Here is a 17,331-nt window from a genome sequence, read left to right on the forward strand (position 1 = left end):
TCAAAGTTGTCTCATTCAGCGACCATCTCCGACAGAGATGCCCAGTTCTCTCGAGTCTATGGTCGTATGTGATAATTAGTTGCGTATTCATCTTTGAGGATTTATGAACTGCTTTCATGGCGAGACATAGCCGGCATGCTAGACATGTACAGTAGAACCCCTGTTATAACGATGTAATTTTAACCAGACCTGAGTATCGTTATAATTGAAATATCGGTATGATGGTAGCGTAACACCATACAAAAACGCCTAATTCGTCACCTTAAAAAATATCGTTATATACGTGATTATTGGCTAAACGGCCATCGTTATAACAGGGGTTCTACTGTATGTGCTTGCATTAACGCAAGCATTCTGGTATCATACGATAGCACAGTCCACGCGGTACACATCACATAAGATCAAAAATTGTAGTTTCCGATCGCCGGGTTTCACGCATAGAACTGCGCGAATGTAATGTCAAATTCCGACTCGACCGCTCCGCATGAATCGCCGATTTCACGACATAGTATTGCGTGCAAGAACCCGTGATACCAGATTGTGTTGGTGCCGGCGCTGTCACAGCCGGCGATGTGGTGAAGATGTAGTGCCTGTAGTAGAGGAACCTCCCGAAACACCGACGCAAGTAAGCTTCATCGAGCCAGAGACTGGTGCAGTCGCTTCCGATGGCGGGGTTCCAGGCGTAGAGCTGGGCGAAACTGATGCCGCCACTGTAACTACTTTTATATAGCAGAAAAATTCTGCTTCCGAGCTAGTCTCAGAGCAGTGGTGCCCAGTTTTATCTTCTGAGTTGGATGATTCTGGGCTTGGCCCCGGGTTGGCGCTTGGCGGCCTGGGCGGCATCGCTGCCCCTTATCCCGGGCACGGAGTGAGAACTCCACACTGGGTCCATAGACCGGCATATGCTCCTGAGCTTGAACCAGTATATGTGCACATTTCCATGTAGCAACCAGGTGTAGTCATTTGAAATGAAGGACCATAGCTTGTTACTCCGACCACGATCTTGTTCGCGGGCACACCTGCCTTGGTGACCATGGAAAGTGCACTAATGGTCTCTGTGAGATTCATGTCGGAGCAGAGGCAATTGCCTCCAGGACAACATCATAAGTCATATAAACAACATAATCGGCAAAGGGTGCCATCTTTGCAACCTCGAAGGCCCCGAGGCCGGGGCGGTGAAAGATATTGTCTGGCATCCAGTGCGAAGCCTGTTGTTATTGTCGCGAATGCTAAATGGATGTGAGTATATGCCGACAGATCGACACTACTGATTGGCTGATTCAAGGAGCCTTAGGGATCTGTGTAGCATGTTAGCTAAGGACGCCATCTTAATATCAGAACCTAATTTAAACCATTAAGACATCTTCCTTCTGATACCCCTATTAATTACTCCTCCGAGCACACAGTTAACGAAGGCATATAGAGAGGATGTAAAGGAATCGCGAGAACCTCAGGGAGATATTTGTCTACCACAACACTCAGCTTCAGCTTAAGCTCTTAGACAAACCTTAACGCTTAGGTTGAGGTTGTAGAGAGCTAGGAGAGGCATCAAAGCGTCTGTAATGCTGCAAAAGGCACAAAAGAAGCCGAGACCATTCTCTTGCCTAGCGGAGAGCTCAAACGGTGAGGTCCTTAGATAGAAGAGCTTCATCGTCAAACTCCTCTGCCTAAACGCCCACATTACCATCACCTTTGATATCTTTGGCACATTCCTAAAAGCGCAAATGACGGACAAGAGACTACTCTCTGTCACCTCCTCCATCTACATCAACTAAGTTGGTATCGATCGCCAACCGTCTTATGTAGCATGAAAAAAAAACACCCCCCAAATCAAGAAGAACAATTATTTGCGGTTTTGCCATATATTCGTTCTTGACTGTTGATTATCAAGTTCAGATTCGTTCACAGAATCGGATATTAAAATAGCCACGTGACCTTGAAACCCTCCCGCCGCTTACTAATTCCCCGCCTCATTAGCGCCAGGCCACGCGATTCGTAACTTTGTCAGCCTCGCCCCAAACCGCCGCTAAGCCCCATCAGTCGCCAAGGCTACCTTCTACACCCTTCTCGAAGACCTAAAGTCAGCATCTCTCGATCACAGCGTCTTTCCTCAGCCCTCGGTCCTGCGTCGTCAGCTTCGCCCCTGCCCTAGTCTATCATCCGATCTATGGATCTACCCCACCAGCGTATATATTAAACCTCGCCCCGCCAACGCCGTCATGGCCGACTCCAAACCCCCACCGAAAAACGACCCCTACTCAACAATGGACACATCAGACCCAACCCTCATCGGCTCCCACTGCCAGGACCCTTACTGCAACCAACTCGACTTCCTCCCCTTCCGGTGCGAATCCTGCTTCGGCACATTCTGCCTCGACCACCGCTCCGAAACTGCTCACAAATGCCGCAAGGCTGGAGACTGGGCGCGGCGTCGCGCCGCCGCCACTGCAGCCTCGTCCACAAGCACTGGCCACACGACTCTCGCCGTCGACACACCGCGGCCCTGCGCCAGCCCAGCATGCAAAACTGTTACGAGAGCCGCGGGCCGTAATCCGGGTGTGCACTGCTCTGGGTGTAATCGCACGTACTGCCTGAAGCATCGGCTGAAGGAGGACCACGACTGCAAGAACCTGGTGCCGATTGGGGCGCGGCCTTCGCGCTTCGACACCACGGCGACTACTGAGAAAGCGAAGCTGGCGTTTGGGCGACTGAAGGCGTGGGGCTCGGCAAGGAAGGTCGAGGCGGAGAAGGCGACGACGAGGGTGCTGCCTAAGCCGAAGCCGTCGAGCACGGCGGCAAGGTTGGTGGCGGTGAATACGCTGAAGAAGACCGCGAAGGGGGACGAGAAGTTAGCGCCGGAGAAACGGGTGTATATATATGTTGAGGCGGAGGCGGCGACTACGAAAGCGAAATTTCCGAAGGGCGAGTTCTTTTACAGCAAAGATTGGGTTGTGGGACGGGTTCTGGATGCGGCGGCAAAGAGCTTGCAGGTGCAGAACGTTAATAACCAGAGCGAGGATGAAAGGGAGAAACTACGGGTTTTTCATGTGGAAGGCGGCCGACTTCTCGAGTTTGGAGAGAAGGTCGGCGCTGCTTTGGTTAGTGGAAACACGATTGTTTTGTTACGGGGCGTGGGACCTGCGATCCCGAATTTGATCGAGGCATGAACATGGCCATGGACATCTGCTGCAGTTAGCTTGAACCATAGGGATTTTGCATATGCAAGGCGTTTTGGGAGCGATGATCAAGCATTATTACATATCACAGTCGTTTTCTCCCCATTTTTGAGCATGAGAATGACACTAGCGCAAGAATGCAGTCTTTTACTTCGTTGAAAACAAATCCAAAATGTAGCGGGTAACCACTATGTAAAATATTGAGACATATATCCATAACTACCACCTCTTTAAAGCCCGCGCACATATTCGGGTCGGTTGCGCTCTCTCACAACCACAGAGTGACGGTCGAAGTCACGCACTGATGCTGATCCGGTGTTATACATACTCGACCTATCCATCGGGGTATAGGCCATAGTAGGCGCAAAGTTGACTGCCGCCTTCCTTACCTTCTTCCTCCTCGCCCGTTCCCTTCCCCTCCACAAGTCCCTGAAGCCCTTCCAGAAATTCCCCAGCTCACCCGCCCAGATTAGACATAAAGTTATTACGATAATCATGAGGGGTATGGCAGCAGCCCAAAATACCCATTGGCTAAACTCCATATCACGGATGTCGACCGTGTTCATGCCCATTATCCCAGCGACGGTCGAGAGCGGCAAGAACACAATGGTGACAATGGTGAAGGCGTAGATGGCGGCCTCCTGCCGGTCCTTGTTCGTGTCAATTTTCTGCAGGTTGCTGGCCTGAAGATGCGATACCCAGTCGTGCATCTCCCGTATGTCACGCAGTTTGTGGTCTACGAGTGAGATCGCGTCGTAGATCAAGATCCCGAGGACGCCGTTCGGGTGGGTGGGTGCGAGCTGGCTTGTACGCGAGCGGCCTTGGTTGTCGACAACGATGGGCACGTCGAAGGGCTCAATGTTCGCGACGTCGTAGCGTGTATGGTGGGTGGCGTTATTAAAACCGTGCATTGTTGGCTGTTGGGTATATACATTAGGTACCACAGAACGGTAGTCGTCGTTTGCTATCTTGTTGAGATGAGTGTTCTGGAAGGCGGCGGCGCTATTTCTGAAACTTGCAGAGGGAGAAGCAAGCATGAGGAGGCGCCGCTGCTGGTTTAGTATATCGTTGATGACGTATATCTCTTGCTTGAATAGCGCAATACGGTCTTGGTGGTTGCGGTCGACAGGATTTGCGGCAATGTCGGCTTCCTAAGGTGTGAATTAGTATAGGCAAGTTTTAGCTGGTGCATAGCTAGTTAACGTACCAGGCTCCGAAGATATTGCCAATATGGCTCGATTATATCCTGGGAGTAAGGAGTTACGCCCTCTAGGAGCTGAAAGTTGATGAGAGTTGCGAGCTCAAACGGTGTGAAGACGAGGCTGTCGAGTAAGCTTTTCTTCGACGTCTCTTGTACCACCTTCCGCATTCCCTTATCGAGCAAATCATGAACTACAGAATTGTGGTCCTCAAAAACCGCCATGTCTTTCGTCGTCGAGGCTACAGATATCAAAAGATATAGCCAAGCCTTTGGGAACTCTTCTGGTAGGTGTATATTTAGTCTATCCGCGGGGCGTGCCTCCGCGTAGAATTCTTTGAATGGCTGAACCTGCCTGGCGATTTGACCGAGAAACTCGGCGATGTATGGGACATCTTCATTACGACAACCGAAATTTCTCATTCTCCTTTCTTTTGGCCGGTACTGCCGACCCTGGTAATACTGGGAAGTGTTCTCTTGTGCTTTAACCTTCTGTGATTTATCGGGCTATTGAGTGGGTTAGCCATTGCACCATATATTTCTGGTTGGATATTGTTACCAAAATTAAGCTGTCGATTGCGCCCCAGTATTTCTGTACTGTAGGTCCCTCAAATGTAATAGGTAGGAAGAACTGGAAAATCTGATCCGCTGCTGCAGCTATTGCTTCTTTCGTCCCAAGAATCTTTACTTTCTCTGGATTTACCTTCTCTGAACTCATAAGCTTCGTCTTAACTCTCGTCAATTGCTCCACAATAGAGTCTCGTGAGCCAAGAGGACACTCCTGATAGACGATACGGTCACCGACGCTCGACCTAGCCTTCAGGAAATCGTCGACTTCCCTAAGGTCATCTCTTATATCTTGCTCCTCGACCCTCCACTGAATATCAGGAGTGGCTTTTGGAGTTGGAGTCTCCTCACGAACACCGCTTGGGCTACTAGAGCTGCGATTTCGAGATGATTGAGGTCGCTCTAAGGGCGAAGCAAATAGAGGGGGAGATAACATGGCCGTTGGATGCGAATTTAGCCAAGCAAACACGTAAAACCCAGCGAAAATACTGTTAGGCTTGGGGGGAGAATTTTGAACCCCCAGTAAATTGAGACTTTCTTCTGGCCTGGCGGGCGTTGCAGGGTTAGGTTTCGGCTTATCGAAGTAGCCCTCTGTCGATGGGGCACTAGATTTCTCAGGGGCATCCTCAGCGGTGGCCGGTTTAGCAGTCTGCTGCTGCCCCTTATCTGATGGTGGACCTGGCATGTTTTGTTTGGGCGGCTGATCATACTCATGAATGATGAAGCCTGGAATGGTTGACGATGTGTTAGCGCCTGGCTGTTCTTTCGATGTCACAGTCGGCTTTGACGCCGAAGCAGCCTTTCCATAATCCCGCATAACTGGTATGAAATTGTCAGGTGCCTCAAATTTGTCCCTCAATGGAGCCCTGATAAACTTAGTATTCACATCATACTGAGTCCACTGAGATATCATACCTGTGATCGACCGTAAGCCTGATATTTGTTCTCTTCGCCTGGGCTATAATTCTCGGCCAGTCAGCGGCCCTGATGGTTTTACCATTATGCTTGAACTCCAGTCTCCCAGGCCAGAACTCTCCAAAGAGCAGGACAAAGCCCTAGGTCACATTAGCTCAGCTCATACAATGGCACATGCTAAAGCACTTACAAACCAGGTCTGGCACTCATCCACCTTGAAACACCAGAGGAGGCATCTCCCGGATGAAACTAAAATAAAAGGAGGCCAAGTTCCGTGGTGCTTTGATGAAGGTTCGGGGGCAATTTTAATCGCATCACCTTGAAGGGAGGACATGCGGATCCCAGCGCAGGTGATGAGGAGCGCTGTATCTATTAGTTTACATTCGCCCGTAATTTCGTGTTAACTTACAGTCATCAAGAATTAAATACCACGTCTGGGCAATATGGAAACAATAATCGCCTGGGGTATCCAACAAGTGGCAAACTGCCTGTTGCATATCTCGTCCCTTTTGGACCAGTGAAAAACGCGCCTGCATGAGACTGCGAATTGGATGGTCTGCGGGCCTTGCCCTGGCGGGGCCAGCCTTATATTTTTGTAACGTGAAATGCGGGAGACTCATCCATGTCACTACCCTCGGCTTCGAGGTCTTTGATCCCGTCTGGTTGACAATATTTTCAGCGGTCAATGACGGCATCAAAAATTTGGCTTTCATACCGCTCGATGTCTGAAAAGGCTTGTCAAACCGCTTCCCTACACGCGCTAGGAGACGTGAGATGGCCTGACGCTCGATATCTGAGAGTCCCCCCACAGCTGCTACCCCGTTCTGATAATCATCAAAGTTCATAGCCGAATCTTCAAAATGTATCCATGTGAACAATGGGGGACGATTCTTTTTTTGGCCATGGCTTTGGGGTGGCGTAGGCAGCACCGTAATCCGGGCACTCTGGACACCTCCTACCGACCCTTCTCCTGTATACCTGCTATCGAAGACATTCAGTATCTTTGGAGCGAGAAGGGACTGAGAAACAATTTTTTCGGGTTCCACGCCTCCAACATCTCCTTCAGAAGCTTCGGAGGCGTCCGATACTATTTCAATTCCCGATGTAGTGCGCTTGTGACGCGTTAACGTGAATGAGTAGGCATCGTCAATGATGTCCGAATCCGATGCGGAGCACGAAGCTGAACTTTCCAAACTGTCTCGCCTCTGTCCCAAAAAACGGTTTAGGCGCCGTCGATTCCGCTGTCTCATAAAATGGCTGCTCTCCCTTTCATCGAAGCGCGACGGGCTATAATTCGATGATCTGCGCCCCCGATATGAATGGGCCGGGCCTCCATATTCATCATCATTTGAATCAGGGCCTGCCGTGACAATAATATCACTGTTATCACTCGCGATGGGTTCCTCGGTGAACTTCGGGCTCAGAGACCTCTCTCGATCCTCGATGATCCTATCTTTGTTCCTGTCCCGACCTATTCTGCTCCTCCCAGGAACGAAGGGAAAGTTTTCGTCCACAAAGCCCGATGCATCCCTCGATCCCCTCAATGACCGTTCCGCTCGTCGCCGGTCGTTTTCTCTTTCCAAATCGAGATCAAAACGCACTGGGCGCGTATCCGTTCGGGGTGCACGTGATAGCCACTGGTAGTCAGAAAGTCTCTCTTTAGGCATCTAGGCGATGCTGAACACAACCAAGTCACATATCAGATCATCAAACTAGAATGTAGCATATAACATCTCAAATATCCAAGTAAAATTACGAACTGGACGGTGCCTTTGACCCTCTTTAACCCAGTCCAGCCTTTGCGGCTGAGCCACTGCCGAGTCCAGGCTGTCCCTGTGATGTGGGGATAGCTGCAGTAGTGCGCATGATTTTTGAACTGGGCGACATGTGCCTCAACACAGCACCACCACCGGTCACAGCACACTAACCTCGTGAATATATGACCATTTCCTCAGCCTTGTAGATGGCCTAATCTGTATAATGTAACAACGGAGGCGGATATATGTCTTGAGAACATCGGCTTATTAATCCAAGGAAACAGGTGCTATGTATATCCTGCTTCGCTCTTGACCGTACGCCCAACCTACGCCCAACCTATGCCCGACCTATGCCTACCAGCCTTGAATATCAACTATCCGTATACTCAAAGTCGTCTTCGTCGTCAGCCTCGAAGTATCGACTTTTAGTTTCCGTACTTCTCCTCGTAGCCTTCCTCTTTGGCATGGCTCTCGTAGCCGGACTCTCAACTGGTAGTTTTGTAGACTTTCCTTTCCTTCTCGATGCAGGAGTTTTTGCTTCCGGAATGTGCACATCGCGTTCCTCATGGTCACCCTCTAGATCTACGGCGGTTGTATCCTCGTCATCACTGGGCGGTACGCGTTTCCCTAGTCCTCCTCGGCGAAGAGAATGTCTGCGTTGGTTCGGGGCGGGCTGGGCGTCTGTGTCAGCTGGATCTCTCGTGTTGTCTTCACCCATACGATTCGATATCGTGAAAGGTCGTGCGGTAGATCTTGTAGCCCCATTTATCGGCGGCGCCACTTGTGCAACCGGCTTGGATGATGGAGAGGACTCCCTTCCACTAACTTCAATTGAACTTTCGCCGGCTCTATTGTGCTGGATGGAGAGAGGAGTCGGGTAGGTGTTCGGAATATTTCTCGTAGGTTTCTTGTCTGGCTCTTCCTGCCCAATAACGAAGCCACCGCCGTCATCTTCGCTTTCCTCATGCCTTGTCGGGAAAAAGCTCTGGGGTACGTCTTCCCCCTCATGGCCTTCGGGGAAGAAACCACCAGCCATGTCTTCGTCAGCCTGCTCCATTTGCTGCCTCGACATATCTCCCTCGACGTTTGCTCTGACATTATCCATCGTATTCTTATTCGTCCAAGGGTTCAGCACATCTGGGTTTTCATCACCGTGCTCCCCATACTCCTCTCTAACCCTTTTCATAATCCTCATCCCCATTAAAAACTTCCTCCACATCCCCAATGCAGCTTTCGTCCTCTTGTCATCTTCCTTCCGCAACCTTTCCGCCTCATACTCACGCCAATGCTCGATAACCATTTCTTCGTTCTCTTCCGCCACAACAACGCCTGAAATAATTGGTATCGCCATCCTCGCGCCAAACTCGAAGCCGGTCACCGCTTCAGCAAAATCAATCCCTAGCTTCCTACATATTCTTGTAGTGCCACGGAGCGGGATATGGACAGCGCCTTTCGGCACCATGCTCGGGACATAACAATCCATATTTCCAAACCCGTTCTTCGGGATAATACCGTCCTCGATCGGTGGAGGGATTATCCAACCCGTCTGATCTCGGCTATATAGCCCCTGGAGCATCTTCTGTCCTCCACTCGCCAATTCTGCTTCTGCAAGTTCTCGTTTTCGATTAGTAGTCGCTGCACGGAATGGCACTCTTTTTAATGGTTGCTCCCCGACTTTTGGCTCACGGCCCTCTTTATGCCATGTCTCCACGCTTTTGCAGCTAACAACATCTTTTCGCAGGTATACTTTCTCCTGGGTAGCTGGAGCATCGGCCTTGCCCTTAACTGTAAATAACTTGACGTGTTTGGCGGTTGGTAGTAGGGCTTCCTCTCGACGCAAATGCCGTTGTAGCACAAACTCCGAAGATTGCTTATACGATTGTAGAGTTTCCTCGCCCTTCTTAGCTTCCTTCTTCTGTGGCTTGACGGCTTTCAAGTCGGTAGCTTGTTCCTGATCATCGATGATAGAGCGTTGTTGTTCACGCCGTTCATATCCACTCATGACGGTCTTGAACCAGTCATACTCTTCATGGCGTTTTACCTTTCCATGACGATTGTAGACCAGCACTTTCTCAACCGGCATCCTCACACCCTTGGTTTTACCCGGCCAAGTATGTCGCTTCAGGTATCGGACGGTAACGTCCTTGGCTGTGCCATCTGAAGAAAATCCAATAATGTAGGCCATGACTTGTTTTGCTTTCTCTGCCTTAGCGCCACGAGGTTCAAACCCGAGGAGAAGCTCTGGGTTCGTTGCTACTGGGTCGCTTGGTGCGAACGGGTTAACCGGTACCCAAATATTTGTCACCGGTGATAGTACCTCAATCCAATAGTTGGGCGCAAGGTCTTTCTCGTAGACTTTTGATGGTTGCTTGCGTTGTGGCCGGCTTGGAGAGGCATCGGCTACCATTCCAATAGATTCGCTATGGTCATCATTCTGCTCAGCTTCAGATAAATCAATTGGGGGATCCTTCGTTCCTTTTCGGCGTGTGCTATTGCTCGATATATGAGATGTGGCCCTTACTTGTTTTGATCGAGGCGCCCTATGTTTAGGTTTAATCGGGGCCTTTCCTTTCAAAGTCGGCGTCGATCCCTCGTCATCAGATTCGTCGAAGCTTTGAAGATCCGGCTCTTCCGAGACAATCTTCTTCTCCTTCCTCTCAACAGCTTCCTCATTTTTACTCCATCCAAACCCCACTGGTTGCAGACTAACCACCATCCGAGCCTCAAGACCTAAGCCGCGCAAAAGTGCCGTGAATAGCTGGGCACCAACATCTCTGCTGCCCTCATGTCCATTCGCTAGCTCCTTGAAGGAGTCTTTAGTTTCAATTCTCTCACCATGCCTCTCAAAGTCGTATTCAGCTCTGTTGCTCTTGATCTCATCGTCTATGCGCTGTAATGACATATACCCAACCTTCTTTAATCCCGGAGCCGTAATCGTAAATCTCTTTTTCCAATACGACGACAGCCGGTTTAGAAGAGCAAATAGCGGATCGCCGTGGCTCATATTGACGGATCCGATTTCCGCTCGCTGGGCAGAGCTACCCCAATCGGCCTGACTTCTCTCCTTGCCCTTTTTCACCTTCTCCTTCTTCTCGTTCTCCTTCTTCTCGTTCTCCTTCTTCTTGTTCTCCTCCTTAGACTTCCCCTTTCGTTTTGGCTTTTCATTCTCTTCAACTTCCTCCCCTCCCAACCCGCTGTCCCTTCTCCACCTCTTTAGATCCTTCTCGAACGAAGTCCCCTTCATCAACTCCCCCGTTAAGATCTCCTGCAACGCCCTGTCACAACACCATCGGTTTCGAACCGAGTTATGCCACATTAAGAACTGCACATGCATCTGATGGGTCGCGACTCGAACCGCACGTTCAATCTTACTTGGCCCTTGCTTCTTGTTGTGCGGGTTCGCAAGACTAATCCTCGTTTCTCTCGTAAGGGTGAGATCGAGATCTTCTTGCTCCGCAGGCGCAGCTGATATTGACGGTCGGTCGGCGTTGGAGGGGCCGGCCTGCGGGATATCCTCAAACTCGACATCATCGTCGTCATCCTCATCCTCCTTCTCAGCTACGACATCCTCGAATTCTGTATATTCGCTATCACTCTCTTCCTCATCTTCTTCTCCCCCACCCAAACTCCTCAACAACTCACTCGGCGTTTGCGGCGATGAGCGTTGTGTCCCCGTATCTAATTCGTCAAACAGCGTCTTCTTCCTTGGTGGCGCAATGGCAGTATTAGATTTCCCGCTTGCCTCTTTCGTTTGCGTCCTGTCCCTATTTCCTGTCTGGCCGCGCTTCGGTTTCGGCGCATCTGGCTTGGGCTCGAGTTCTTGTCCGGGATTTGGGGAGTCGGACCTCAGGCGCTTGCGCGGGAGGAATGGAGGCATAACTACACGCTCAGCTCAGTTGATCGGGCTCCTTGAGGTACATTTGTCATGGGATTAATCTGCTCCAGCATAGACAGTGGTCATTCATAAACAATGTTGGTGCTGGAATTTGCGAGAAAATAAGTATCCAAAGCGGCCTCTCAGGCGGTCATCGTAATACGAGTATTTCACGCCTTGTTCCCACGCATCGGTCGCCTCTCGGATGCACGAAATGTCGCGCCCGCATCGCGCTGTCACGTGCGAAACAAACCACTTAATCTCTGTTGAGGGAAACGGACTTTCCCGCTGGGAAACAGTGGGTTTTTTACACCCAAAATAACAGGTTATCCCCGTGGGACCATCCAACTCCCGGTTTAGTTTACGGGTGAGACAGTGGCGCCATACTATTGGAAGCCACTGATCCAAACCCAGCTGAAGCCCGGAAAGCTCAGCTCGTCAGGGTTTTGGGGATTTCCCCCAGGGCTACAAATAGCGTACGTAAGCCCGTAGATTAGGTAGTAATTCAATTGATCTAACTTATATACTGTATTTACCGTGTTCTACTGTGAAGCTTCTGCTCCATTACCCGCAAGGAATCAATTACGGTGGTTGGGGATTACCATACAAATCCGTGTGTAATTCCTCACTTTCCACAATTACCTCCAACAATCTCTACTTAACTAAAGCATGCTTACTTTTAAAATTATGACGATAACATCCATGACACTTAACTTGGCTCGAGAATGAATTGTGTGATATAAAGATCAACAGTGGAATAATAAGGCTAAAGGTTGGCTAATCAGTCACATTTGACATGCAACCGCTCTTTGTATTCGTCTTTCCAAGCATGATAATATTGGGTATATCCATATATACGCCGTCTCGCCTCTATGGCTACACCTCCCGCCTGAAACCTCACTGCTCACCTCATTGCCGCTTCTCTCGTATATGCGCCTCTGTAATGCTTCTATAGCTTGTGCAATCGACCACTAAGGTTTGCTAACTTCTCCTGTTGCCGACGCATCCGGAGCAGCATCTTGCTTCTCATTGACGTCTGTGTAGTTTTTATCGTCTTGGAGCGAGATTGTCGCAATGCCTTCTGGGGCTACAACGTAAGAGCCGGGCTTAGGTTGGCCTGCAGAGCCTGCATTGATGGCCTCGGCCGTTGCAGGTGGAAGTGTCTGTGGCACTTCCTCGGTCGTCTTGTCCTCCGTCTCCGCCACTGCCGCGGCTTTGCGTACTGTCGCAACAATATCTCGTCGCTGCTTGCCATCGGCGGCAGCGACCGCTTCCAACTCGATGTGGTCGCCTTTGTCGCGCCAGTACATGGGACCGGTAGGAAGGGTTTCATAGCCATTCTTCCAAGTGATGACATCGTTTAGAGCGGGATCATAAACAGGGGGGTCGCACCAGTTGAACTCCAGTTCGCCGCCATATTTCTTGGGGATATTGACTGGTTCAATAAATGATTCCAGCGTGGACTTCATATCGCTCGGCGAGAGGATAAATATCTTCGATGTGGTGATTGGGTCGAACCAGCGCTTAATCCAGCCCCATACTGTCGGGAAGAAATATGGTGCGCCGATGATGAAGATGCGATCGAGGGTCTCAGGGTAATGTGCTGTTGCCAGCTGGCTGGCACTTTGCATGTGCGCTCTGAGGTTCCAGAATTGCTTCAATCCCACACCAGAGATGTCAACGATGTTGTTTGACTGTGTGATCGGCGTGGTGGGGTATGGGCGGTCAGTCATAGCTGTCGATAATGGTAGAACGTAGCGTGTCAAGTTTTCATAGAGAGTGAATAGCCTGAGCAGTTTCGGTGCCGTGTTGCCGTCTGTTTTCGCCTTGCTGTGCGTCTGAGCTGCACTCTTCTCATACGTTGCCATGGTCTTTGCATCTAGATGCTTCACTTCGAATATATATACAGGGATCCCGCGTTTGTCCCGTCGGCCGGTCCACTGTGGGTACTGTCACGAAACCGCCGTTAGTATGTTATGCAACGGAGTATAGGATGTGAGAAGGCTAAGAAGGCTTGTCTTACAAGTCGCCGTGTCTCTTCGAAATGTTGCAAATCAATAGTTTCGTATAGTGTTTCCAGTTGATTCGCAGCGCGCCATTCTTCGGTATCCTTGTACTGCTGAAAAGCACCCTGGACATTGAAACGTCTTGCTCTCAAGAAGCGCCTTTGACAGATTAGTTTGCTGAACCCCGAGATCAGAGAAGGATTTGACGAACAGTAGAGTCGTGTCATCGTGGGAGCCAAAATCATATTTCTTAGTTCCACTGTAGAGATTCTTTTCAGTGCAGAGCTTTCTGAATTCGTCCAGAGCATTGGCCTCAAGGTCAGTGAGGTGCCCCAGGTGCCCCTGAGGAAAACTATACACCTCAGCGGCCGAAATGACTCTATGAACTGGGCCTTCCGACATTGCGAGTGACAGGCTGTTTTGGGGGGGAAATAAGGGGACGCTGGAAAAAGAATCAATTTATAAACGTAGCGTGTTTTCACTGCGACACCGAGGAATTTCCTAGAGATCAAATTGTCTCGGCCATCTCGGCCGCTACCCAACCCCGTCACCCAACCACAAGATTGCTGCAAGGCTGGGTACAAGGCTGGGTACAAGGCTGGGTACAAGGCTATGCCCGACGCCACCCACATACATAACGTATTTCACAGGCGAAACGATCACCGAGCGAAGCGATCACCGAACTTCCCACCTAAAATTATAACTCAACAACAACTTCATAATATATTCTAAAAATGTGTGTGTATCCTTATATATACACGTAGATTCCTTTATTTTAAGCTTTAAAGCAATTAGACTAGTAGATATTGAAATATAAAGACCTAGTCTAGATTTCAGTGCCTAAACTTAATATCTTAAGAACTACTGAATAGATTATTCCTAAATGATTAGGTACAAATTCAACTACATAGGAAAGGCTAGAGATACATTTTTTAATATATATTATAAAGTTGTTGTTGAGTTATTATCTTGTAAATTAATTTCTCAATTTTAGGTGGGAAGTTCAGTGATCGCTATCGCTTCACCTTGAAATACGTTATTTTATTTTATTTTCGACATTCTTTTACTAGTTGTTTATTTGTCACGAGAAATTATGATTTGAAGAGAACTAGGTCTTCGAGTATTGTTTTAACCTAACTCTCTGTTCGTGATCTTAATAAGGAAGAATTCGTTGGTGGATTTCAGAAACGGCCCAGTGTAATTGCAATGCTCTATAACAAACGGATATCAGCTCCCTACAATAAAAGAAAGCCACTAGGGATAATTTAACGAGCTGCGCAGAATATCCCCTAAACTGCTCTTCCAAGCTGTTATAGTTTTTGACCATCAGTGCTCATAGCTACTGCTTTGCGGGTGAGTGCCTAGCTAGCCTTCGCTCGAATCCAGAAATTCATAACCAACACTGCAGTAGGATTCGTGATTTTGCGGCCGATAACCAGATAATGACTGGCATAAATGTTCCATCTCATCTCGTGCTTCGCCTTGCCGTGCCCCACTTCTTAATCGTTCTTCGAGCGCTGCTGGATAACTGACAACTACTCCCAAGAGAGCTCCGTTTACTCTTCCTCAGTGAGGCTCGGGTCTTCTTTAAATCATCTTCGTGGACAAGGTTTTTGACGGGCAAGACAATACCACCTGGAATATCTCTGAATGGATCGTTCTGATCATCGAAGAGTCTCAAGAGATCATCACTGCCGAAATTCCCCCTCGGAACCCAGGTTTGATCTTCAACTGCTCATCCAGCCCAACTGCACAAATACTCGTCAACGATTATCTTATTCCGCGCAATATGGCCATGTTGCTACTCGATAATTAGTGTTTGGGCGGCAATATTTGAGTTCTGAATACATACAGCCAAAAGCGTCTTTACCCACTTGTCATCGTATTGTGTAGCCTCCATTTGTTTGGCTTCAGCCCTGGTGTATAATCTAAGGCGCTTCTGCCGGATCTTAACAACCTCATATGAATCACCGACAGCCTTGTGATCAATGGCTGGAAGAAGCCTTGAGATTTCCACCCACGAGTCTGCCATCGATCCCTCTGGGAAGTTCAGTTTGACCTTAGTTGTCAGCATTTTGTCCCACTTAGCTTGTCGAGATACTGTAGAATCAGAATCCTCCTCCTCGAGAACAAAGAAGTCAAAGCTAAGAGGGAATGATGTTTCTGAGATGCCAAGGACCGTCCAAGGCCCATCGAAAACATCATATTTTGACTGCTTTCCAGATTCCTCCATCTCCTTTTTCGTTCGGAGACGGATTACTGTGTCATTAACAGCAACTGGAAGAAGCAAATCCTGACCTGATTTGCACTGATAATAAAACCGTGTTTCACTTTCTGGCTCCGCATGCGACTCCTTGAGTTTCTTTGGGGGGCGATCGGACCCTGCGATACTGCCAGCATTTTGCAGGCCCTTGGTTACCAGCTTGACAGGTGATACATTCAACGGCTGTGGTAATGTTGGTGACGATGGTGACCTGTCCCTTTTGTGCCTTATATTAGGAGATGATGAGATCAAGACATTCTCAATTCGGTTAGAACCTTGAATACTGTCCATAAACTCTTCGAATCCATGTTCTGGCTTCTCTGGTTCCTGAGTGCCGCCACGCAGAGTAGAAGACGATTGAGCAAAGAGGCTGGGGCTAATTTTTGGACTCTCACTTGGTTGACTGCCTGTATACTGTGGTGAGTCCAAAGCAAATTAGATTTAAAGGAGTGAATTCTTACTAGAAATCATTTTGGCTTCATTCATCTTATCCGTAAACCGCTGCGAGGATTTCTCAAAGCCCGAAAAATCATGCTCGCTGTCGTCGGAACCAAACAGGCTGGAAAGGCCATGAGGGCTACTATCCGGCTCGAGAGTTGCTGATGACCGTGGAACTTGGCTTCTATTTTGAGGCCCAATGCTACGTTTTGTTGGTGAGTCTCTGTCGCCGTAACTTCTAGAGATGTTTCTTTGGGAATCGGTCCCTTCTTTTAGAAGAGATTGGCTTGTTCTGTTGGACTCAAACAGCCAGGGCGTGGTTTCCCGATTAGGCGACACAACGCCGTCGCTCCTGCATAGGCTGCGCACTACTCGCTCAATACTCGGCTCACTCGCTCAGTGGGTTACTCAGCTGGGTGAGTAGCTGAACCTTTTACTCGACTCGGTGAGTGAGGTCAATACTCAGTTACTCTGTAAAAACCCGGTGAGTACTCGGCTATCACGTGTAAGATTTATGCATCATGTGAACAGTCCCTCATACGATTAATACTGTTTTATGGTTAAGTTAAAGTATTACATCTATTAGCATCACTCTCGCCATCTCTAGTAAGCTGTGAGAACGAATCATGTATATTCCTCTATCTAAGTACCATGATTATCAGAAGATTATTAGAACGCTATTATCTATTATATATGCTTAAGAACATCCCTCCACCTTGCTTGATGAGGCCGGCCAGACCTACTAATACCTAAAGTATTTATAGGGTCTTGATGAGGATCCTCGACTGAGCGGAACGAGCTATGAGCCAAGATAACTGTGTATAGAACTTGTTCATAAAATGTCTCTTGTGTGAGAATATGATCTTATTATAGGTATTAACCTACATAATTCTGGTAATAATCTGGTAATCCTTACTTGTTGAGGTTGCATTTGATTGATTCGCATTTGATAGAGACTATCCTTCCCATCTGTGACTTCTTTTTGCAAATGTCTGATGCAAGATGTGTTGCCATAGACTTTGGGCCAGCAGACTTGATTGCAGGATGCGTAAGGGCCTTCGAACAATAAGTACAAATAACACATGGTTCTCCAGAAAGCCAGTCTGCTCCTTGGTGATAACTTCTCCAGTATTGAGA

At 48.7% G+C, this 17,331-nt stretch overlaps 5 protein-coding genes across 5 annotated transcripts; 1 reads left to right on the forward strand and 4 right to left on the reverse strand.

Annotated features, from left to right (window-relative positions):
* Positions 1 to 1,966: 1,966 nt before the first annotated feature.
* On the forward strand, positions 1,967 to 3,363 carry VC83_02508 (uncharacterized protein). The gene has a single exon (XM_024466169.1). The coding sequence runs from the start codon at positions 2,220 to 2,222 to the stop codon at positions 3,165 to 3,167; it is 948 nt and encodes a 315-aa protein (XP_024326194.1). The 5' UTR covers positions 1,967 to 2,219; the 3' UTR covers positions 3,168 to 3,363.
* A 43-nt stretch (positions 3,364 to 3,406) lies between these two features.
* On the reverse strand, positions 3,407 to 7,523 carry VC83_02509 (uncharacterized protein; the record flags this gene model as incomplete). Its single annotated transcript, XM_024466170.1, has 6 exons — positions 3,407 to 4,327; positions 4,384 to 4,881; positions 4,934 to 5,807; positions 5,857 to 5,996; positions 6,047 to 6,219; positions 6,266 to 7,523. The coding sequence occupies 6 exons, from the start codon at positions 7,521 to 7,523 to the stop codon at positions 3,407 to 3,409; spliced, it is 3,864 nt and encodes a 1,287-aa protein (XP_024326195.1).
* A 460-nt stretch (positions 7,524 to 7,983) lies between these two features.
* Positions 7,984 to 11,664, reverse strand: VC83_02510 (uncharacterized protein; the record flags this gene model as incomplete). The annotated part of the gene is made up of 1 exon (XM_024466171.1): positions 7,984 to 11,664. Exon 1 carries the CDS (start codon positions 11,488 to 11,490, stop codon positions 7,984 to 7,986), a length of 3,507 nt encoding a protein of 1,168 aa, XP_024326430.1. The 5' UTR covers positions 11,491 to 11,664.
* Positions 11,665 to 11,998: 334 nt separating this feature from the next.
* On the reverse strand, positions 11,999 to 13,966 carry VC83_02511 (uncharacterized protein). Its single transcript, XM_024466172.1, has 3 exons — positions 13,705 to 13,966; positions 13,511 to 13,652; positions 11,999 to 13,436 (listed from the first exon to the last, which is right to left on the reverse strand). Exons 1-3 carry the CDS (start codon positions 13,893 to 13,895, stop codon positions 12,459 to 12,461), a joined length of 1,311 nt encoding a protein of 436 aa, XP_024326429.1. The 5' UTR covers positions 13,896 to 13,966; the 3' UTR covers positions 11,999 to 12,458.
* A 1,262-nt stretch (positions 13,967 to 15,228) lies between these two features.
* Positions 15,229 to 16,227, reverse strand: VC83_02512 (uncharacterized protein; the record flags this gene model as incomplete). Its single annotated transcript, XM_024466173.1, has 3 exons — positions 15,229 to 15,294; positions 15,346 to 16,163; positions 16,218 to 16,227. 3 exons carry the CDS (start codon positions 16,225 to 16,227, stop codon positions 15,229 to 15,231), a joined length of 894 nt encoding a protein of 297 aa, XP_024326432.1.
* Between the last annotated feature and the right edge of the window lie 1,104 nt (positions 16,228 to 17,331).

This window comes from Pseudogymnoascus destructans, assembly GCF_001641265.1.
Source record: "Pseudogymnoascus destructans isolate 20631-21 unplaced genomic scaffold scaffold_5, whole genome shotgun sequence".
Classification (NCBI taxonomy): Eukaryota; Fungi; Ascomycota; class Leotiomycetes; order Thelebolales; family Thelebolaceae; genus Pseudogymnoascus; species Pseudogymnoascus destructans.